General features: G+C 51.8%; 2 protein-coding genes across 2 annotated transcripts in view; one reads left to right on the forward strand and one right to left on the reverse strand.

Moving 5' to 3' along the window:
• Window positions 1-8,513, forward strand: part of PPARGC1B (PPARG coactivator 1 beta) — a 112,403-nt gene extending 103,890 nt beyond the window's left edge. The window contains 1 exon segment of the mRNA XM_040497430.1: window positions 967-8,513. Within this exon segment, the coding sequence (XP_040353364.1) occupies window positions 967-1,067 (101 nt within the window). The 3' untranslated portion in view covers window positions 1,068-8,513.
• A 3,292-nt stretch (window positions 8,514-11,805) lies between these two features.
• The window catches only part of PDE6A (phosphodiesterase 6A), a 63,695-nt gene continuing 53,114 nt past the window's right edge, over window positions 11,806-22,386 (reverse strand). The window contains exons 18-22 of the mRNA XM_040497442.1: window positions 17,720-17,783; window positions 17,358-17,432; window positions 15,468-15,551; window positions 13,741-13,888; window positions 11,806-12,020 (exon numbers count right to left, since the gene is read on the reverse strand). Coding sequence (XP_040353376.1) covers window positions 11,941-12,020; window positions 13,741-13,888; window positions 15,468-15,551; window positions 17,358-17,432; window positions 17,720-17,783 — 451 coding nt within the window. The 3' untranslated portion in view covers window positions 11,806-11,940. The remainder of the gene's footprint in view (window positions 12,021-13,740; window positions 13,889-15,467; window positions 15,552-17,357; window positions 17,433-17,719; window positions 17,784-22,386) is intronic.

The raw sequence follows: 22,386 nt of genomic DNA on the forward strand, positions 1-22,386 counted from the left end.
CAAGGCCCCGCCACCTTCCAGTGAGACCCAAGGCATGAGGGGCAGTGACCTCCTTTAATGAAACCCACACCCAAAGCCCCCTCTGGACCCAGTTCCCACACCAAAGCTCTAATGTGCCGATTGGGTAACTTTGCAGCCACTTCGCCTGGAGGCCGCCATCTTGCTTTTCTTCTGGTCTCTGGTCCATCTTGTCCTCTCCCAAGACTGGTACCAGATTCAAGCCTCCTGTGGCCACTTGGAAGGTCTAGTCTTGTGTTCACAGCCAGCTGGTAGAACGATGGTTACTGTCTCTTTGACCTCACAGGGCCAGTGGCTGCACTGCCGCCTTGAGGGGCATTCCATGGTGACCCCAACAGGCAGCAGGCAGCCTTGTCCATTAATGGGCCACAATGAAATAATATTGTCACCGTGCTCTCACATTTGGAGAGGAGTTGGTGAAGAAGGACAAAGAAGTACAATTTAGGAGAGAATTATCTGTAGAGGAGAGTCTGACACGGGGTCTGTAGTACGGGGCTGAGTGTGAGTAAACCGAGGAGGATTCCAGGCCGGGCAGTGCTCCACCGGGCTGCACGGCCACCCATGGGGACCTGCTTCCGTATCTCTACAATGAGGGCATCCTAGCTCTGGTGGCCACCTTCCGTGACCTCCGCAGCGGTTCACTAGCCAGCAGGAAGCTCTTAGGGAAATAGATTAATGGGATATCAGAGCTAGGAAGGAGCTCTAGGGTGCTCTGGTTCAGGCCACCCCATTCTAGAAACAGGGCAGCCGAGGCCGAGAGACACTGACGACAGGGCAGTGGTGTCACGGTAGAACGGCAAAGGTGATTCTTGCTGTCTGGTGTTCTTGGAGGCCTGGGGCCACATGCACCCCATGGGGCTGACCCCAGTGGCAGATTTTCTGATCGCCTGGCCTTTCTGAGTGGCTCACTGCCTTCCCCTCTCCTTGACTCCTCCACCCCCTGCCCAGATTCCAATTCAGAAGAGACCCTTCCTGCATCCGTGAAAAACAAGTACGAAGCCATGGATTTTGACAGCTTACTGAAGGAGGCCCAGCAGAGCCTGCATTGATAACAGCCTTAACCTTCGAGGAATACCTCAATACCTCAGACAAGGCCCTTCCAATATGTTTACGTTTTCAAAGAAATTAAGTATATGAGAAGGCGAGAGAGCGAGCGCGTGAGAGAACACACGTGAGAGAGACACTTGAGACTGCTGTCCTTTTAAAAAAACAAAAAAAAAATCAATGTTTACATTGAACAAAGCTGCTTCTGTCTGTGAGTTTCCATGGTGTTGATGTCCCACTGCCACTTAGTGTCCTCGCTTCCGGCGGGTGGCCCCGGGTGCGCCTCCAAGTGCTGGGTCAGTCACCCATCTCCCCCTTCCTTCCCGACCGACTTCCCTCGTAGACGTGCAGCTGTGTCCACCATAACATTTCTTGTCCGTAGTATGTGATGATGAAATTGTTACTCGTGAATAGAATCAGGATTATAAACACATTTTTAATTGAAGAAAAAAAAGTATATCCTTCAAATAACGTATTTATGGCTCAGATGTACTGTGCCTGGGATTATCGTATCGCTTCCTTGATTTTTTAACTATGCACTGTCGCGAGGTGTTTGCCACTGAGCTGCTCCGCTCCCTCTGCCAGAATGCTCGAGAGGCGCCGGGCGGCCGGGAGGCTGATCCCCAGGGAAGTGCGGCCTGCAGCCGCAACGAGGAGCAGAGGGGAGAGGTTTCTGGGACTTCTCTGCCGTGCTCTGCCCTCGGTGTCTCACTGAGCAAGGGTGGGTCCAGTTAGAGTCAGAACCCTCATCTGGTGCCAGCTCGTGCCCGGAGCTTGCGCCTGGCCTGGCGCACTCGGATCCTGGCGGACCTCGGGAGGAAGGCAGGGGTGAGCTGCACTGTTCTTGTTTTTCCAGGTGAGGCGGGCAGTGCCCCGAGAGGTGAGATGACGGGCCCGAGGTCCCACGGCCAGTGGGAGGGCAGAGCGGTGCCCCAGCCCAGGCCTCCTGAGTCCTGGTCCCATGCTCCTGCAGTAGTGGGGTAAAGATATAAAGTCACAGGGACTGGTAGAGGTGAGTTGAGCAACATTGGGCCCCAGACTAGAAGTCTCCGGGCTCACTTTGAGGGTTAAGTCACCAACTGCCTTGCCAGGATTAGGCGGGTTTAGACTTGGACCTGCGTCTGGATCCAGAGGGCTCTGTGGACATGCCATGAGAGCTTCAGTGACTCGCCTGGGATGGCACAGGCAGGGTGATCCAAAAGCAGCCGTCCTTGCTGGGACCAGCCACCAACCCATCCCACTCCGACCGGCTTGTCTTTCCCTTTCCTTCACCTGGAAAGTTGCTTCGGTGGGTGGGGCAGGGGTAGCAGGAGGGCATGTGAGGACCGAGGGTGGATAAGACCATCTCCAAGGTCCTTTGCCATCCAGACAACATTCTGATTGGGCTTTACCGTAAACTTGATGTTCTTGAGTGATGTCAAACCATGTCCAGCTTGGGTGTTGTGCAGGTGCCTTGGGGAAGCGTGGCCAGGCTGGGTGTGAGCTCATTGCTTCTGCCTCAGACAGAGTGGCTCCAGTTTAGTCTCGTTCATATATCAGGGTCCCTTGGGAAGTTTCTGTCTTAAAAAGAAAAGAAAAGGAAAGAGAAAAAGTCCTGCTTGCTTTAACAGTGTTTGAAATTGACTCATTAAACTAAACAAGCTAATTTAATCTTTTGCTACTGCCAGGCTTTAGAACTTTGAGAATTGGTAGTTGATTTTTTTTTTTTTTTTTTTTAAAGATTATCAAGTACCTTAGTAGGTATACTGGGAAAGTGAGCTTGTCCTGGGAGGTGAGAATACTCCCAGCCCACAGAGAAGACTGGAGGAAACAGGCTTTAGAAAGAATAGGGAATCTGAGCTCCTGGGGATCAAGTCACTTGACCGCTCTGGGCCCCCACATTCTTTTCTCTGAAATGGACTGAGGGGAAGTAGGCAAGTTGATCTCCAAGGTTCCTGCCGGCTCTGAGAGTCTTAGCTTCTGTGAAGGTGGTCTCTAGTTCGGGATGGCAAATACATATATGGCACATATACCACTACTCCCACCTCCTTGGCCAGTGGCAGACATAACTAATCGACCACAGCACTCATGTTCTTTGAGCTTGGTCATACTAACTATTAGAATCCTCAACACAGTGCTCTGGGCAGCCATTACTAACGGATCAGAGTTTAACCTGGTCTGATCTTCGAAAGGTTCCCATTATACAGAACCAAATGGTGGCTGGGTTTCACGTCGGCCCATCCCTATCGCGTCCTGATCTGTGAGAGAAAATCCCCCTAAGGCCATTCGTTGGCACAGGACTCGCAATAATACTGTGACACATGACCCCCACTTGAGTGGGGGGAGCGAATGGAATAGCGGACATGAAGTGTTTGAGGGAGGCGGGGTTTGTGAGGATGAACCAAGAAAGGGACTATCCACAGCACAGACCTGAACATTGTAAATTCCTTTAATAGCTATTCACTGCCTAGCATACAGTAGGCACATAAATAAATGGTTATGGAATGCAATAGAATAGAATTTAAATCTGTCTGCTGCCCCCCCTGCGTCCTGATTTGCACCAAGGAGTATGCTGAGGTTTTATCCTGTGGAAGCCAATAGGAAGGAGCTCTAGATTCAGAGTCTGGAAGAGCTGGGTTGAGGCCTGGCTCCACCAAGAACTTGCTTTGTGACCTTGCTAAGTCACAGAGTCCCTCCCCCACCCTTCTGCACCAGGAAGAGTTGGCCTGGAGGTTGCCTAAGCCGCTCCTGTCTTCTGGGTCAGCCGAGGCTGCCCTTCCCAGTCAGGTTAACACAGGACCCTTGAGGTTACTTAGATACTGGCCCTTGAGCAGAGTCGAGATCTGCGCACGGTGTTGGGAGGTAACGTGCCTAAAGTCAGGGCTGGCCGCTGGCGGGAGAGGATGTCTGCCGAGAGCATCCCGCAGGGTTTCTGCTTGCCATCCCGTCCACAAAAGGCTGCAAGTTCTTCTCAAATTGACCAACCCTGCAGATAACCTCTATCTGGACGACTCATTCGGTGCTGTGTATTATTAACCAAGGAGACTCCGGGGTTCCTCCAGGAAAACTAGGCAACCTTGGTCTCTTGCCCACCACATTAAGGAGTAACCCAGAGGGAGCAGCTGCTATTGGCAACCATCTCATCGTAGCTCTGTCCTCGTATTTGCTCTGGATGATGTTTACATGTGATTGCCATAAAAGCTTACTGTAGACCGTGTCGACAGCTGCCCACGCCGGGCAGGTTGTACTGTCCGTCCCTGTGCTGTGCTGGTGTTTGCAAAAATGTCCGATCCAACCGCTAAGTGGAATTCTTCCATCTCCTTCCTCAGTCGGTACAAGGCTGAATCAGAATCCTCACGCTTGGGGGTTCTGGTGACCGAAGGAAAATGCATCAAAGAGGTAAAGAATATGAGTGGATGGAGTGCAGAGAAGGCCCCCACCCCCCGTGGCCCCTCACATCTTGCTCCCAAGCCAGGAAACTGGTCTAAGAGCACGAGTCAGGGGTCTGCATCCGCCGTGAGGTCTTGCAGTGCTGCGTGGTGACTGTGCTCAGGGGAGAGGCGGGGCTTCCGGGGCTCTGGGGGCAGGAGGAGGAAGGGAGGAGAGCTCTGAGCTGCAAACACTCAGCGCCCAAGTCCTGACGCAGGAAAAGATGCACTAAGAGGTCTCTTGTTGCATAAAGCCTCTGCTTGTTGATGTGTTGAGAGCAGTGTCTTCCAGGCATGTGCAACATGCGTGCCGAGGCCACCGTGCAAGTGGCGGCTGGGGGCGGCAGGGAGGGTGTTGACACGCGGTCCTTCTGCATGGACAGGTGAGAACCTCATCCCAAGCCTTGGGCTCAGTTGAAATCACAGCTGAGCCTGAAGCTTGAGAGATGGGCCGTCCCGGCTGTGAAGCGGAATCAGCCCTGGAGGACTGGTTGATCTGACTCACATCAAAACGGCAGTGTTTTTCTTAGCATTGAGATCTAGCAGCTACCCTCAGATCTAAGGGAAGAAATCGCGTGTGCAGTAGCAAATAAAGTGAACCTCATGGTTTTGTTGGCCAAAGAAGAGGGACCCCCTCACCCCTTCCCACCGGGGCGGAAGGAAAGCAGCTAGTGCTTATGTGCAATATGTTTAAGCCGGTCCCCAAGTCAAGTCCCTGGGGTGTTTGCCCGCGGGGCAGACAGGGCTCCGGGGCTGTTTGCTGAGTCCGGAAGTACAGGGTAAATGGAGGGAGAGCTCGGGAGCTGGGAAGCCCACGTGGCCCAAAACAGATGCTGGGTGTGGGGAGACCCCTGGGAGCCAGCTGCAGGACGTCCAGGAAGTAGGCAGAGGCTGACTTTGCATTGAACCAATAAAAGCACTTTGAGAAAACCACAACCCTTCAGCCTGGCTCCATGTTTCTACGCTGGCAAAGATGGGTCTCCTTTGGCTTGAGTGAGGTACTCTCCCAGGGATTGGGATGGGGTCGGGAGTGGGGCTGGTATGAGGGAGGAGAGAGATGCCTTCCTAAAAAGCAGCAGGAAAGGCCAGCCCTTTGCTGGCCCTTTTGTTGGAGGCCCTAGAGATGGGGAACGGTGAGTTTGGATCTTGGTACCTATTTTTATCTATGTATAAAAAGTTGAAACAGCCCAGCTGACATCAAATGGGTTTACAGAGCAAGTCATTCAACCATAAGCCATCTCAGTGAGAAACCTTATGTTTCTTACTTGCTGTGTGATCCGGGGCCTCTGTTCCCTCATCTAACGGATGAGGATGTTGGATGGAATGAGCACTCAAGTCCCTTTCGAACCCGCTAGGCTCAGGTTACCAGCCGGGAGCCTCAGGAACCCGTCACTCACCCGTGAACGGGATTCCATTCTCCGGCCGCGCCCAGCTCGTGTTCAGGGTGCGAGTTCTCTGCCGGGTAACCAGCCAGCAGCAGACTCGAACCCACGTGGTCCTGGCCGAGTTACCTTGTATGAGGAGGCCAGCTCCCCAGGACAGATCTAAGCCATAGTTTCTCGTGGGGATGGTGAGAAGTTCAACCCCTACTCGGCTGGGTGGCGATGTCACATCTCCCATCGGCCTCGTTGTCATCGTCCCCGCGGAACAGCTTTTAATCCGAATGTTGTGACCGCTTGGCTGTTTCTCTCTTGCTCTCAGACAATACTAGCAATACACTTGTTTTTTCAAAAGCGCTTAACTTAGGCACTTTTCACACGTTTCCTTCAAATGATTGTAAAACATACGGGGCGACAGGAGGCATCGATCACACTGCATGTGTGTAGGGCAGCTTCTGCTTTTTGTTTCTCTAGTGATACAGCAGTGGTGGCTGAGGCTTTGAGACCTCGGGGGACGGATTTTCAGATATTCTGTTTCGTCAGAATGCCTTGCACATCTGGAAGCAGCAGGGCGGTCCGACTGCCCCACCCGGGGGCGCGGAAAATACGGTTTTGTAGGTGGTCAGTCCCCGGGCAGAGCAACGCCACGAAAGACGTGTTTATGTAGCTAGAACCCGCTCTGTGCTGCGTGTTTTGTCAAAGGAGCCTACAAGGGAGCCTCAAAGAGCCTCTTCTTCCCCTTTGCCAGCCTTGCTTTATGGGTGACTTTTGAAGGGATTGGTCGGCTTCCACCTCAGCACTTTGCCTTATCGACGTCTGGTCGCCCTCTAGTGGCCAAAGACTGTACCCACCAGCTTCCCAGATGGAAGGCAAATAAATCCTTTCGGCCCCCTTGCTGTGCAACACCAACTTTGGGAATTCTGTGTAATGGCCTGAGTGAACTGTCTATGTGTTTAGAGCCCAGTGTCACGCCAGTCAGAAGACTGCAGAAGCAACCGCTTAGCAGACTCTGGCACAGACCGAGAAGCACACTAGTTATCCTGTGGGCAAAGGAGACAGGAGTGGACCCTGTGTCCGGGTGCCCGGGAGGGGTTTGCTGTAACTGCAATACTGGCATCCCAGCTGCTGACCTTGTTAAGCGAACCTCTGCTGGGTGGCCCGCCCTGTACCCTCGGGACAAGCAAAGAGGTGTGAGGAGACTGGGGGGGGGGGGGGGGGGGGGGAGGGCGCTGGCCATGGCCTTGGATACGGTCCACTGAATAGCCAAACAGGTTTTTTTGTTTGTTTGTTTGTGTTTGTGTTTTGTATTTCAAACTCTTGTCGAGTGTTTTTGTGTTAGGAATAAAAAGTCATAAACTCTCCCCAACTTTGTTTCTTGAGGGGTGTTCTGATTCCAATGGAAACAGGTTGGAAATCTCCAGGGGAGTGTGGTCACGGTGGTCAGCGGGACAGGGAGGTGGACCGCTTGGCTTTCCGGATGGTTTCTGGAGGCCATGACCATCCAGAAGTCTGGCTTGGTGCCGTCCGCTCTGGAAATTCACACCCACCCCCTTGTGCCACGGTATTAGCATTGGCTTTGAGCGTCGGCTTCCTCCAGAGGCAGCTGCTAATGTTGAAATCAACTCAAGATCCCTCTCCCCGACCCCCAGGTTTCTAAAAGACTGTGTCTGTAGCTAGCCTTAATCGACTGGGCGAGGTGGTCCCTATGGTCCCTTCCAGCATTTCCAAATCTTGGACTCAAATCCTTTTCTCTTGGTGTGACCATGCAGCCTAGAGAATTCTGAGCAATAGGGAGCCAGGGCTTTCCCCGGCTCTGTGACAGGGTTAAACCAGGGAATGGCTAAACTTGTCAGGTTTGGGCATCCCCAGGGGTACTACCGTAGGGGGCATTATTTATTAGGAAGCTCAACAAGGTAACTACAGCCTGGGGTGCGTGAGCGCAAGGCTGTGTGTGTGCGTATAGGTGTGTATTTGTGTGTGTGTGTGTGTGTGTGTGTGTGCGTGTCTGTCTGTCTGCACGTGTGCACGCCTGTGTGTGTGTGTATGTGTGGAATTACATTGATGCATTTCTTGAGAAAGGTGCAAGAATTTCACCTACACAGAAGGACACATCTGCTTTGTTATTTATAATAGAAAGCTAAATTTTAATTTTTTAAAGGACACTGCTAATGATTGAGAATCGAGTTTTTAGTTTTGCTATTTTTTTTAATTGGTAGAGGATTTTTATATATTTTTTCCATTTCGTTGGGTTGTGTCCTTATTTATATAAATACTTTATCTGTAAGAGGCAAGGAAGAAACCTTCTTTGCTTTTAATTATTGTGGTTGTCATGGTCCCTATTTTATTTCCGGTGTGATTTATCTGTCTCACCTTCTAAATGAGAAACTGTTTTCCTGTATTTGTACATTGTCAGATTCTATAGTTTCATAGATAATTTAACCAAATTGCTCTATGTATTATTCTTTCGTGAGTATAAAGTTCTATTTTAACGTCTGTAAATACTTCAGAACTGGCTTCTTTTCTCAGACTCCTACTATGGAGTTATTGTTTACATCACAAAAACTGTAGAATCTCTATGCTCATGTACTGTAAATAGTGAAGTGATCTGCTTATAAATAAACTGAACAAATACACTATGGAGATTAAAAAGAAAACACCACCCACAGCCCCAGTGAGATGTGTCTTTATTTGCGTGCTCGTTGAGGGACACCCTGGCCACTAAATGGGAAAAGGATTCTAGTTCCAGGGTCGCTTTCTCAGAGAGGACCAGGGTCAGGTGTGCCCCCCGAGCCTCCCAAAACTCTCTGGGTTCACGTTTCCTTCCTTCACAGCACATTTCATGGCTCTTACGAACCATCCAGACTCAGTCTCCCACAACAGTCATTCCAGGACCAGTTTTTTTGCCAGGACTTTTAGAACGCTCTCCCGCTTTCTGAACAAGGACCTCCTTGTCTGGCTGTATCAACTTTTCCACACAAGCTCACTAATGACACATGCTGAAGGAGGTACTTTGACATTATGTTTTCAAGCAAAAACCCTCACCGACGGACGACCACAGTACGGTTTCTGGTTAAAAACAAAGTTTCTGGTCAGAGGATATGAAGAACAGACTCGAATTGTGTGCTTCATTTGGGTGAGTTTGAAATGTTTTCCTTTGCTCACTTCCAGCAAGGGCGGTGAAGAAACGGCGTCTTCTAAGACCCTCTGTCTTGGATGTCCTCCGTTTCATGCTTTCTCGGGGGTCGCTTTTATTTTGCCCTAAAACTGCTTTACCTTTATTTACTCTTTTTTAATAATTTTTTAACGTTTAGTTATTTTTGAGGGAGAGAGAGACAGCACGAGCGAGGGGACGGGCAGAGAGAGGGAGACACAGAATCCGAAGCAGGCTCCAGGCTCCGAGCTGTCAGCACAGAGCCCGACGTGGGGCTCAAACCCACGAGCCGCGAGATCATGACCTGAGCCGTAGTCGGACGCTTCACCGACTGAGCCACCCAGGCGCCCCTTAACTTTATGTTTTAAGTGCAGTTTAAGTGCAAGATACCTGTGGATATTGATGTGCCCCCAAAGGGTTGAGACGTTGGTGAAGAAAATCACACGTACCCAAGACCAAGTACAATCAGCCATTCCATTCTATGTTATGTGCAAACTGGTTTCAAGTTGTTTTGTTTCCTACATAAACTCGCTCTCGTTTTGAGGTGATTTGTTTTCTCCATCTGGAAACGGTTTGGATTTCTGCAGTCGGAAAGGAACACATCGCAATTATTTCCCATTCAGATGAATGGGGATGTTCCCCCTTAGCAGCAGGCTTCTGTGACTTGAGTTGGTCTTTAGAGAGGTTTTCCGTGTGCGTAATCGCTCAGGAGCTGTCGCTCCCTTGCTCGATGGTAAAATTCAGGAAAGCAGGGCTGCTTCTCTATTCATGGCAGGGTGCCCAGCCCTGTTGGTCAGGAGTTCCTGAATGGACGCGTGAGTGGATCCTATCCATGGCCTGATGACTGCACACACAGCTAGGAAGGCCCCCGAGCCACAGAGTCGCGGAAATAATGCCCTCAAGGATGCATTCAGTGGTGCCAGAAATAGCCCGGGAGATTTAGAGGCTCGAGACCTACGTTTGAGACGCAGCTCTGCCACGTCTGTGTTGTGCAAACTTCGACAAGCCACCTCTTTGGGCCCCTGGTTTCCCTGAGTGTGAGGCAAGATGAATTGCCTAGGTGAACTCAGGTCCCTTATGTTTTAAAGGAGCTGATGGTCAGAAGCAAGATGGTGCAGGGAAAATGGGTTACAAGCCAGGAGGGTGGTGACAGCTGTCTGGCTTTGGGTCTTAACCTCCATCTCGTACCAGCTGGTCGTCTTTGGGCAGGTTTCTTAACCTCTCTGAGTATCTTCATCCTGTGATAAATGGGGCTGGCGATCGTCTCTACCCTGTAGCGTTGGGAGGATGAAATTGGACCGTGAACAGTACCCAGGACATCACAGGGGGCACTTAATTCAACATAAGGTGCAGTCCTTATATGTGGTTCCCTTGGTGCTAACCAGAGCAGCCCTGTGAGAGGTGTGGCGAGGACTGTGACCCTCAGTTGGCAGACGGGGAGGGCTGAGGCTGGGAAGAACGGAGGGAACCTGCCCAAGGAATAAAGCCAGGACCGGCAGCAGCGTGTGTATTTCCAGGGCGACACCTGTCTTCTTTGCCCTGCCACTTAACCACTACGTGTGGCCTGCCTAGGGACATGTCTCTTTAAAGACCGCTGCTCTGAGAGGGTCAACTTCCGGAAAGCAGAACATCTAGCTTGAGAGTTAAAAGATGAGGATTCAAGACCCACCTGTCTAGTGACATCTAAACTTGAAAAGTGTGAAACTTGTGGGGCACCTGGGTGGCTTAGTCAGCTAAGTGTCACCCACTTGATTTCAGCTCGGGCCATGATCGCACGGTTCGTGAGTCTGAGCCCCCCATCGGGCTCTGTGCTGACAGCGTGGAGCCTGCTTGGGATTCTCTTTCTCCCTCTCTCTCTCAGTCCCTGCCCTGCTTGCACTCTCTCTCTCTCTCAAAATAAATAAACTTAAAAAGAAAACCGCTTAAACGTGTGAAACTTGTTTGGACAAACCAACTAATAAAGACGTTTGTGCGACAGCGGGGGAGAGACAATGAAGGATGGGTGTGGTCAGTTGGGTTCCCCAGAAAGCAGCCTCCTCAGTGGTCTTTGTAGGATGTTTATTAAGGGGTGCCCACGGGACCAACACCTGGGGCAGGGAAGGGAGTGGGGATGGGCAGAGGGAGAAGCCGAGCTGTGACGGAGCCCCGGCGACGGCCGTGGTGACCCCACCGGAGTCCTGGAACTGGAATGGCCCTGTGGAGTTGTCCTGGGTTGGGCCAACACGGCCAGGCCTTAACACCTGGCATAGGTCTGTCATGGGCGTAGGCCATCCGGGGAAGGCCGTGACCTTGGGTCAAGGATCTCCCTGCAGCTGCAGGAATTTCCGAGGGACAGCTGTGGGGGCCGCACGTTCTTTACTCTTCAGGAAAGGGTCTGCGCAGCTCATCACAGCATCGACCACCCCTCGATATGAGGTGTTCATTCGCTTCATGTGATAATGATGGGGTTATATTAGAAAACGCCCGGATGTTTTTAAAGATGTGTAATGGAGGAGCGAAATGATACGTCTGGAACGTACTGGTAAATGCTTCAGGTAAGGGGCCCCTGGCTGGCGCAGTCTGAAGCGCAGAAGACCCTTGATCTCGGGGTTGTGAGTTCGAGTCCCACATGGGGGGGTAGAGATTACTTAAATGAGTAAACTTAAAAACAAAATACCATCAAGCTGAAAAGAAAAATGACTAGAGCTAAGGGAAAAAATGCAAAAGAAATGGAAAAGGATGGGTGATTGGTTTTTGCGCAAGAGAAAAGTACTCAAAACTGAAAAAAAAAAAAAAAAGATGGAAAGAAAAACCACTAGATAGGATGTAAGCTAAATTCTCGTTCCGCTTTCAAGTCCTAGGACTCTTTTACTTCTCAAGAAGGTTTTTGAGTTTCCGCCGGCTTGGGGGAATCTCTGTCCACGAGGGTGGGACCATTCTGGTCAGCTGATGCCCGGCTGGGCTACTGGATGCAGCAGGACTTGGATGCTGGTGCGCCCCCTGCTGGACCGGGGTTGCCCCCGGGCTGATTTCCCGCCGCCGCTGCGGACAAGAAAGAGAATACACCGGGTGAGAGGAGGCGCGCGCTTCCCTTTCGCCCTGGTTTAGACCAAGAGTTGCAAACTCGGGGGCTTTCGGAGGCCAACAGGTAACCAACCACACATGCAGAAGGCGAGCCACGTGTCAGGAGAATCCGAGGAACCAAGGCCGTTTCTCTACACTAAGAAAAAGGGAACCACTATGGTGATGATAAATGACCCACCAACACTCGGCACGCTGTCTGGGAGACAGCAGTGGGTGGTGTTGAGACGGTGGCAAACCAGAGCGATCCCCTATCCTGTCTAAAGGGGGCATTTGCCACTCAGCTCCCGCTAATCGTTGTCCTGCAGAAAAGCAGACTGGTGTGGCCAAATACCGATATATACATTTTTTTTTCTTAAAGAAATGTTGGAGATTTGGATGTTCAAAATCGGAAATATCCCAGTTTTATTTATTTAAAAAAAATTTTTTTTTTCAACGTTTATTTATTTTTGGGACAGAGAGAGACAGAGCATGAACGGGGGAGGGGCAGAGAGAGAGGAAGACACAGAATCGGAAACAGGCTCCAGGCTCCGAGCCATCAGCCCAGAGCCAGACGCGGGGCTCCAACTCCCGGACCGCGAGATCGTGACCTGGCTGAAGTCGGACGCTTAACCGACTGCGCCACCCAGGTGCCCCAGAAACATCCCAGTTTTAAAACGCGGACAGCAAATTCACGCGAACAGAATGCAGGCCAAACAAAAGACATCCGCAGGCTTCGAGTTTGCACAGAGCTGCCGCTAGCCCAAAAGATAATTTGCAAATGAGAAAAAGATGCCTCGTCCTCCGGACACTTTACTGCCATTTCTGGAAAATTGTAATAACCGTACAAATCTATGATGACTGTCACGTATAGGACACTGGGGCCGTGCAGACGGCACGGCTTGCAAAACGTAAATGGTAGCCCCACATTTGCAGCCACCAGGTTAGAATCACCCCACGATGCCCCGAGCAGAACTGGAGCCATGACAGTGTCGCGTTACCAAGGTGGGCAGAGGGGCAGGTGTGCAGAGGAGGGAAGTCAGAGGGGGGCCAGGACTACATGTCATGTCCCACGAGGGAACTGGACCCACACAATCAGTAAAAGAAATGGCTGGAGGGAGGGAGAATGTGCTGTCAGTTGGGAAGGGCTGGAGCAAACATCCCACTTGATTCTGGAAGGCAGGGCTGCGGCCGCCAGGTGGAGGCTTCCACAAGGAGAATTGTGGTTCAAGGAAGAGCTTTCTAACACTGATACGGAATGAGGATGTTATGCATAGTAGTGAGCCCTCCGTCACCGGGAGTGTGCAAGAAAGGGCTCGTGCTGGTATAGACACTACTCAAACATCAGACAGAAAGTCAGAAATAGGGCCCCTAAAACTCCTTCAAAGGTTTTCTCCCTTGCCCCTGGGTATGGCTCTATGTCCACAGCCCTGGAATTGGAATCTGTCCTACACTGGTTGGGGGGCAGCCGGAAATCCTTGGTAGAAGGTTCAGTCTTGGGAACTAGGCTCTGCCGCTTACTAACTGTATGATTTGGCCATGGTACTTCATGTCAGCAAGCCTCAGGGCCCCAAAATGCAGAATGAGAGCGATCAGAGGAGGTGGGGACGCCTGGACGGGCCCACACGTATGGGGCCCTGCGACCAGGCTGTGAGTGTTTAGTGGGTGGGGACAGGGCTCCTCGTCTCCCCTGTCCACAAACCTTGCGTGCCTGCCTGCTGCTTCTGCTTCTCCTCCTCCAACGCCTTCATCTTGGCATCGTACTCATCCGCGAGCGCCTTCCACTCCTTGCGGTTGTTGGTGATCCCATCCAGCATGGGAGTGATCTCTTCATGGAAACGGGAGAATTCCTGGAAAAGAGAGAGCCTCTGGCATGGGGGGGGGGGGGGCATGGCCCAGGGTCCAGCGAGGGGGAGGCATGGCTGAGAATGCCCAGCACGGGAATGAGCTGCCTGGGGCGGTGGGATGCTGACACTGGTGGGGGGAGGGCTGCAGTGCAGGGGCTCATCCATCCCTCTCCTGCTTAAAACCCTCCTGTGGCAGTCCCCATGTCCTTCACCTGGCTTCCGGACTCCTCCAGATCTGCTGCCCTCTCCTCTTCACCATTTTGAACCCTCTGGGTAAGTAGAGTCCCCTGTTAGAAGCTCCAGAAGCCTCTCTTCCACATCTCATTTCATTGTAATGACTCCCTTTGCCCGTCTCCCCCAGGGGCTGTGAACTTGGAGAGGGCAGGGACAGGGGCGCCTTGTTCACTGGGGTGAAAAGACAGTGTCTGGGGTATAAAGACACCAGAAAACATTTGCTGAATGAAATTGGGATTTGCGAAGGGGATTCTGAAAGTCTCTTAGCTCCAAGAATACAAATAATGCCTTGAGCACAGTACATTGCAGTTTATGGAGTGCTTTATCTCCATCGATCCCCAGATACTCCTGGGAGGTGGGAAAACGGGATGCATCCCTCCGGGATTTTCAGGCGAGGAAATCAAAGTGCAGGTTGATGGAGTAGATTTGCTCAAGGTGAGAACAGCAAATCCAGGGTCCACCGTGGAGTTCCGGCCAGAGTCGGCTATGCTCAGAGCTGCCGGGTTTGGATCCAGTTCTGCCACAAACTGTGTGACCTCGGGGCGGTGACCTACAGAGCTCTGCCTCAGCCATCCTCGCAGGGCTGTGATAGCACACGGAGGGCACTCGGCCTCGCCTACCCGGTTTAATAATATTCCTGATGATAGTGGGGAGCACGGCGACTCTACCTTGTTGCTTGGAGCACCCCAATTAGCCATGTTATGACAGAGTGGCCCCTGTCTGCTCTGAGAGCATGTGCCCTTCTCCCTAGTGCAGCAGAAAGAGCCCTAAACCAGGGTCAGGCATCCCGGCTCTAGTCCCGGCTCGAGGCCGCCTCCAGCGACGCTGGCCCTGTCATTTCTCATCTCTGACCTCTGCCTCCTCATGTGTAACATGGCCGAAATAAAAATGACTAACGGGCGGTGGGTGGTGGCACAAATAACACAGAGTTGGGAGCAGTGGGTTTCCAGGAGGAGGACTTTACCCGTGACCATCGGCTCAAAGAAATCCCAGATTGTCTTTTGACAATTGGGCTACTTTGACCTATCACATTTCCACCAACCAGGGAAGTTAGGAGGGCGTGCATCCCATGGCCTCCCCCTTTCCTGTCTGAAATTGGCTTCGTCATTTGTCCCCATGGTACTGAGCACCTAGAGTGCATGAAGCCCCAGACTCTGGCCTGGGTACATTACCACTCAAGACCCCCGTTGGGCCGTCCTGAGGACCAAATGCCGTTGCAGATGAGAAGCTCTTTGTAAACTATCACCCGCTGGTCAGCCACCTGCCAGGGTTTATTATTCCTGATGCTGTTGGGAATCCTGGGTTTATCAAGGACACCTTGCTTAGCCTGAGAAAGCAAAGGACCTACCTTGTAGACAAAGGTGCAGACAAAGTCAATGAAGCCGACCTGAAGCTTGGGGAGCTCATCCGCCTTGTTTCTGTCCATCATGGGCTGTCATGGAGGAGAAAGAGTTAACTGTACCCAGCTCCTCTTGGCATGATGCCAGGACCTACTCTACCTAAGAAGCATTCTCTTTTTTTTTTTTTTTAATTTTTTAATCTTTATTTATTTTTCAGAAAGAGACAGAGTGTGAACGGGGGTGGAACAGAGAGAGGGAGACACAGAATCTGAAACAGGCTCCAGGCTCTGAGCTCCCAGCACAGAGCCTGACGCAGGGCTCGAACTCACAAACTGCGAGATCATGACCTGAGCTGAAGTCGGCCGCTTAACCAACTGAGCCACCCAGGCGCCCCTACCTATGAAGCATTCTTATTCACAACAAAACAAAGCAAAACAAAACAAAACACCCAACTAAACCTGAACTCATCAAGTTTCCAGATCTGACTAGCAGTTTGCAAGAAATATGGGGATAAAGGAACATATTAAATAACACCATGAGGGTGCAATCAACCCAATCCAGAATGTGGGCAACTACACAACAGAAGACCCATGGTCTTCAACAAATAAATACATGCCACGTATATATTTATAAAAAAAAAAAAAAGAGGAGAAAATTGCTATGTATTGAAAAAGATTCGAGAGACATAACAACCGGAGGGAATGTGGTCCCTTGACTGGATCCTAATTTGAACAAATCAACCTAATTATTTTTTTCACTCGATCAGGGAAAATAAACAGAGGTTGAGGATTGGATGACCTTAAAGAATTATTACTAATTTTGTGAGCGTAATAATGGTAGTGTGTGTGTGTGTGTGTGTGTGTGTGTGTGTGTGCTTGCATACTGTGTGTGAGTTTCTTATCTCTCAGAGAGGCAAACTGAAGTATTTAGGGGAGAAGTGATAACATCTGGAATTTACTTTAAGATACTTCAGCCAAAAGATAAGAAAATGCCTGAGCTGGGGGCATAGATAAAACGAGAATGGCTGACTCTCACTAGCAGTTGAACCTGGCTGGTGGGGTCTCTAGGGTTCTTTCACTGGTCTCTCCACACGTGAAAACCTGGGAAAGAAAAAAGAGAGATCCAAACCGGTGGCCCCCTGCTACTCAGGTTGGGACGCTCCCTGCCTGCCTGCCCTGAGGCTTGCACAACACTCACTGCCTGTACTCCCCCTCAGTCCCTGTCCAAGCCTCACGTGGGTGCCCCAGCGTGCCCTCTGCTCTGCCACAGGCTTCTCCCACCCCCATCTCCATCAACGGCTCTGTCCCCAGAATGTCACTCCCTCCTACCCCGCTTCTACTTCCTAGCCCCGCCCTCACTTGGCTAACCTCTCATGGTGGGGGGGGGCGCCCATCTCAGGTGGGGAGCCCACCGGCTGTCCCTGCCACACCTGCTCTCAACGTGGATGGGTGCTCAGCTTGACCAGGTCCTCCCCTTGTACGCTCTGGACTGTTAGAACAGGGCCTGGGGAGGCGGCCCCCTGGACTGTGGGAAATGAAAGGAAATCTGTTTTGGGGTTCACTTGTCAATCTCTACCTGGCTGAGTGAGCCAGTACATTAGAGCAGGGTTCTCAGACTTCAGGAGGGCTTGTCGGTTAGGAGGGCACACATCTGCTGAGCCCACATCCAGAGTTCCTGCTGCGGTAGGTCTAGGATGGGGGCCGGGAATTGGCATCTCTGACATGTTCCCTAGCAATGAGGTTGATGGTGGCCTGGGGACCATGCCTTGATGACCAGTGTATTAGGAAAAGGTCATCTCTATGGTAAGATCACACATGTCTGTGTCAGGAGGCCCGTCTGTGTGTCAGGGTGAGATCACACACACCCCACATCAGGCTGACGCCCCATCCCCTACTCACGATGGGGTTCTGCTGCAGCACTGTGCGCTCCAGGTCACCTTGTTCCCAGAATTCGGCAGCAACCAGCAGAGCTACCTGCAACAGACAACCCCCCCCAAAAAGTCAAGCCACAGCTCCCATCCTCCCGCCCCTGCTCCCACCCCTCCTGGGGGGCATTTCCAGCTCAGCAAACGCTTCAACCCCACCCCTGCCTCGCCACCCCCTTTGTTGGCATCGCTGGAGAGGGCACTAAAGTGGCTTCCATGTCCTGGCAGAGGAGGAGGAGACGAAGCGGGGCCGCCTCTGGAGCTGGAGTCCAAGCTGCACCGGCTGCTGTCGTGATGCTGGGACTCCCCTCCTCTCAGGTCAGGAGGGCTCCATACCTTACTCTGTACCTCCCAGGGCTTGGTGATGGCTGAGAGATCGCAGGCGGTCATCATCATGGCCCTGGACACAAGGACGCCATCCATCAGCCCAGAGCTATTGAAGGCTGCAAGTGCGGGGCACCTGGGTGGCTCAGTCGGCTGGGCGTCCGACTTCGGCTCAGGTCACGATCTCGCGGTCTGGGAGTTCGAGCCCCGTGTCGGGCTCTGTGCCGACAGCTGAGAGCCTGGAACCTGCTTCGGATTCTGTGTCTCCCTCTCTACCCCTTCCCCCTCACCCTGAGGCTGTGTCCCTCCCTGTCTCTGAACAATGAATAAACCTTAAAAAAAAAAATTAAAAAAAAAAAAAGGCTGCAAGCTCTGGTTAATTTTAACTGTCTCTCCTCCCTCTGTGCGGGAGAGGGAGAGTGCTCCCAGGGCTCACCGGGAGTGAGGGGCTCACTTCTGCGAGGCATCTGGAGGGCAGGCTTTGAAGTCAGACGGAGGTTAAAATCCTGCCTCTGTCAGTTACCAAGAGTTTGGCATGGGGCAATTAAACCAGCCTCTCTAAGCCTCAGTTTCCTTATCTGTAACAATAATGGTACATGAAACGGGGGCAAGGTTAAATGAGATCATGAGATCTCACCTGAGAACATGTGTGTAAACCTTGGCAGAGTGCCTTGACCTGGCATGTGCACGATAGATACTGGCGGTTATCATGAACGTATACAGGTTTTTATGATGCGACACAGACAGTTCTTGGCCTTTTAAAACATCCATTTCATTTAGATCTCAGCACCTCTTCGGAGTTCTTTCTCTCCTGTTTAGGAGAGACCGACGTTTCTCAACCTTTTTCTGGTCATTCTCCACCGTTCACATCAGAGAGCCTTTTCAGACATGTTTTCTGTATTCCCTCCAGCAGGAAATGTTAATACCATGGACACACTGTATATCTGTTTGGAGGGTCACAGATCACTGTAATATCTGAGGTTTTTTTGCTCTTCCACCAAGAACCCCTTTTTGCCCTCGGTGGGGTGATGATCACCCCATTAAAAACGCCCGGCATGCCAAGTGCCACATCAGTCATTTCGAGGAAGCCTTGTCTTAAGAAGTAGAGGGAAGGATAAGAGATGGAAAGGATTGAAAATTAAACTCTTTGGGATGCCTGGGTGACTCAGTCGGTTAAGCGTCCGACTTCAGCTCAGGTCATGAGCTCACGGTCCGGGAGTTCGAGCCCCGCGTCGGGCTCTGTGCTGACGGCTCAGAGCCTGGAGCCTGCTTCGGATTCTGCGTCTCCCCATCTGACTCTCTCTCAAAAATAAATAAACATTTAGAAAAAGAAGAAGAAAGATAAACTCCTAAAAGAGTTTCACAAGAATAGGAAGAAGGTTAAGACAAGGAGGGACACCGACAAAGCACTGGAGGACGGAGGGAATTTGAGAAAGTGTTCCAGAGAATGGGGGCGGAGTGGCATGAACGTCCGGGATGGGAATCCAGGGCCATGTGGGGTGGACATTACATTCCAAGTGTAAGCTGGGAAGTGTAAGTGGTAGCCGATAAGCAACGGAGAGCTATTGAAGGCTGAGGGCCCAGCCGTGGCCTCTTCAGAGCCGTGCTGTGGGCAGGCAGGTTGGCAATACCTGGAGGGTAGAACAGAAAGGAGAGGGTGGGAAGGAAGGAGGGGGGATCTGCCGCAGTGATTCAGGCAGGTGGGCCTGGTCTGCAGCCGTGCCTGTTGGCTGGGAAAGCCACCTTGGCAGGGTCAGCCTGATCTGGTGAGACTCGGTGGGCAGGGCTGCGGGAGAGGGGAGAAGGCTGGCGCCCTTGCTATTTGGACGATTTTACAAGTAACCAGCTATATCTGGCATATTTTACAGAAGCTGGTCTGGGAAGCCTTCAGAATGACTCAAGGAACAATCTGATGCTTGCCAGAGGAGGGGGGCTGACGGAATGGGCAAAAATGGGTGTAGGGGAGTGGGAGATACAGGCTTCCAGTTATGGAGTAAGCTCTGGGGAGGAAGGGCGGCACAGGGAGTACAGTCAATGGTATTGTAACAGTGCTGTATGGTGACAGATGGCAGGGACTATACTTGCAGGGAGCAGGGCAGAAGGTATAGACTCGTCAAATCGCTATGTTGTACACCGGACACCAATGTAACAGCGCATGTCAGCTATACCTCAATAAAGAGCCGTTCATGAAATATTAACAGGTTTAATTACGTCTCATTAAGCAAACCCTCCAAAATTCGTGGAACTCGTTAAGTAATTAAGCTTTCAGAAATGCATACATTCCTTTGAAACCCCTTTACACTTTGGAATAGCTTCAAAATATGCACCCTATGCTTAATATCAAGTGTTGTAGACGTGTTGTCATCAAATAAGCCAAGCAAATGCACGTTCGGCCACGCGTACGAGAGTCACTGGCTCCTTGTTACCCGTCAGAGGTTAGGTGTCCCGAGAGCACGGGATGTTTATTGTCCCTGGCTGGAGAGATCATGTGAATATCACTCCCACAGTTGGGGAAACATAACCTAAATGTTTTACAGACAGAGATTGTGTGCCTGGGAATGGGGGAGCGGGGGCAGGAGGGGAGGGGGGACTGAGGCCACCTGAGCGCCAGAGAAGCAAATCCAAAGCCTCGTGCCCTAAAGACAAGGCACTGTATTCACTTCAGCACCACCTCCTTAGGTGCTGTGGGGCCAAGGTGCCGCGCTAGGTTTTGGGCATCCAGAGAGGCTGGCAGAGAGCTCACAGTCACTCAGAGAAAAGATAGTAAAAAACTGTCATCACAATATGCTAAGTGAGATGGCAGAAAGAAGTACAAGGTGGAAGAGGAAAAAAAAAATATCCAAAGGTGAGTGCAACTGGCTCAGCTCAGGGGGCATGCAAGATGGTGGAGAGGGGCCCTGAGGGGTGCATAGGAGTTCTCTAAGAAAGGGAACAGCGAGCAGCAGCGATGTGGTGGAGAGTACGCGAGATCGCCACAGGGCAGAGTGTCCTGCAGGGGGTAGTTCCCTGCTCCCCAGAAGGTAGGAAGCCTCCATCTATCCACCCTGTACTGGTATGCAGGGACCAGGCGGGGGCTGGTTCACAGGGTCCCTGCTCTCAGAGACCTTACAGGCAAGTTGGGGAGTCACACATCCGCCACACAAACGAACGTAAACGTGTACACAAACAGGTGCTCTGAAAGAAAGGAATTCTATTCTAGGAGAATAGGTCTGAAAAGGCAGGGAGGGCTTCCTCAAGGAAGTGACCGGAGAGCCGATGTCTGTAGGCAGCGTAGCCGCGAATCTGGCAAAGAAGCAGGTGCGGAAACACATTCCAGGTGGAGAGAGCAGCCAGTGCAAAGGCCCTGGTGGAAGGAAGCCGGGCACATTCAAAGAGCTAGAAGGTGGGAGGAAAGAAGCAGCAGGAAAGAGGGTAAGGTGAGGCCCAAGAGACAGCAAGGGCGGGACCGCAGATCCTGGGCCTTGGCGAGGGACCCTCTTCGTGCCTACAGCAACGGGAGAAGCCGCTGAAGAGTTTGAACAGCAGGGTGAAGCAATCAGATTTGCATTTTACAGGGATCGCTGTGGCGTTAGTGTGGAGGGGACGGGAACATGGCAGGGAGCCCAGCCAGGAAAGCCTACAGGACCAGGGCCAGAAACAGAGGTGGCAATAAAAGGAAGTGTCCGGATAAGGCATTTAAGAAGTAAACTGGACAGGGTGTGGGGACAGATGAGACATGCAAAGTCCGGAAGAGGGAGGTGTCAGGATGGGGGAGAGCAAAAGACAGCGAGGCTACCACGCAGAGAAGAGAGCACGAGTAAGTCACGAAGGCTTTGTGTATGGAGACACGTGGGCCTCAGCCTCTGGGTAAGCGAGAGGCCTCAGGAGGAGGGGGGCGTCGAGTTGGCGGGAGAGCAGTCTATAAAAAGCCACGCGGGGCTGGGGAATCAGAGCAACTCGATCTCAGCTCTTCTCGACTTAATGTCTTTGAGCGTCTGTCTGTTCCCGTGTAAAGGGAGATAAATCGTATTAGATGGGACCATGAAATTCTGACTTTGTGGGTCAAACACGATCAAAAGGCAGCGATTTCACACGGTTCAAGGGCATATATTCACCCTGGAGGGACTGTGGCCATCACATAAGATGATTCTGTCAAGTGCACACACTGGCCTCGTCTTCACTACCATCAGCTTGATCACATTAACCGTTTTGTTTGGGGTCGCGCAGGTGTGTGGGGCGGGCTGATGGAAAGAAGCCGAGCTCCTGCTCACCGGGTCCATCCTCCAGGCAAAAATGTCCCTTCGGCTCCGCTGTGCGGCCCAGTGGCACTTGTCCCTGACCCTGGCTGCCCCTGCCCTGGAAAGCATCCCAGACCACCCAGCCCAGGTGTTCAGACACTCCTGGAATTGCACCTGGCCTGGAGGGCGTGGCCTGCGGGGGAGCCCCTAAGGAAGCCTGGGAAAGCTGTGGGTGTGCAGGAGAGGGGGAGGTGGCAGGCTCCAGCCCTCGACCCTCCAGTGACGCCCGTGGGACACGAGGTAAGTCGCGCTGTCTCCCAGGTCCTCACTCTCTCATCTGTAAAACACTAGCCGAGAGCCAGCTTGTAAAGGATTTCCGTTTTGCAGACCACGTGGGCTCTATTTCAACTACTCAGCTCTGGCATAGTGATGCAAATGCAGCCATAGGTAAGTAAAGGCAGA

Source organism: Herpailurus yagouaroundi, unplaced genomic scaffold (assembly GCF_014898765.1).
Source record: "Herpailurus yagouaroundi ecotype Mexico unplaced genomic scaffold, PumYag 29, whole genome shotgun sequence".
Taxonomy (NCBI): domain Eukaryota; kingdom Metazoa; phylum Chordata; class Mammalia; order Carnivora; family Felidae; genus Herpailurus; species Herpailurus yagouaroundi.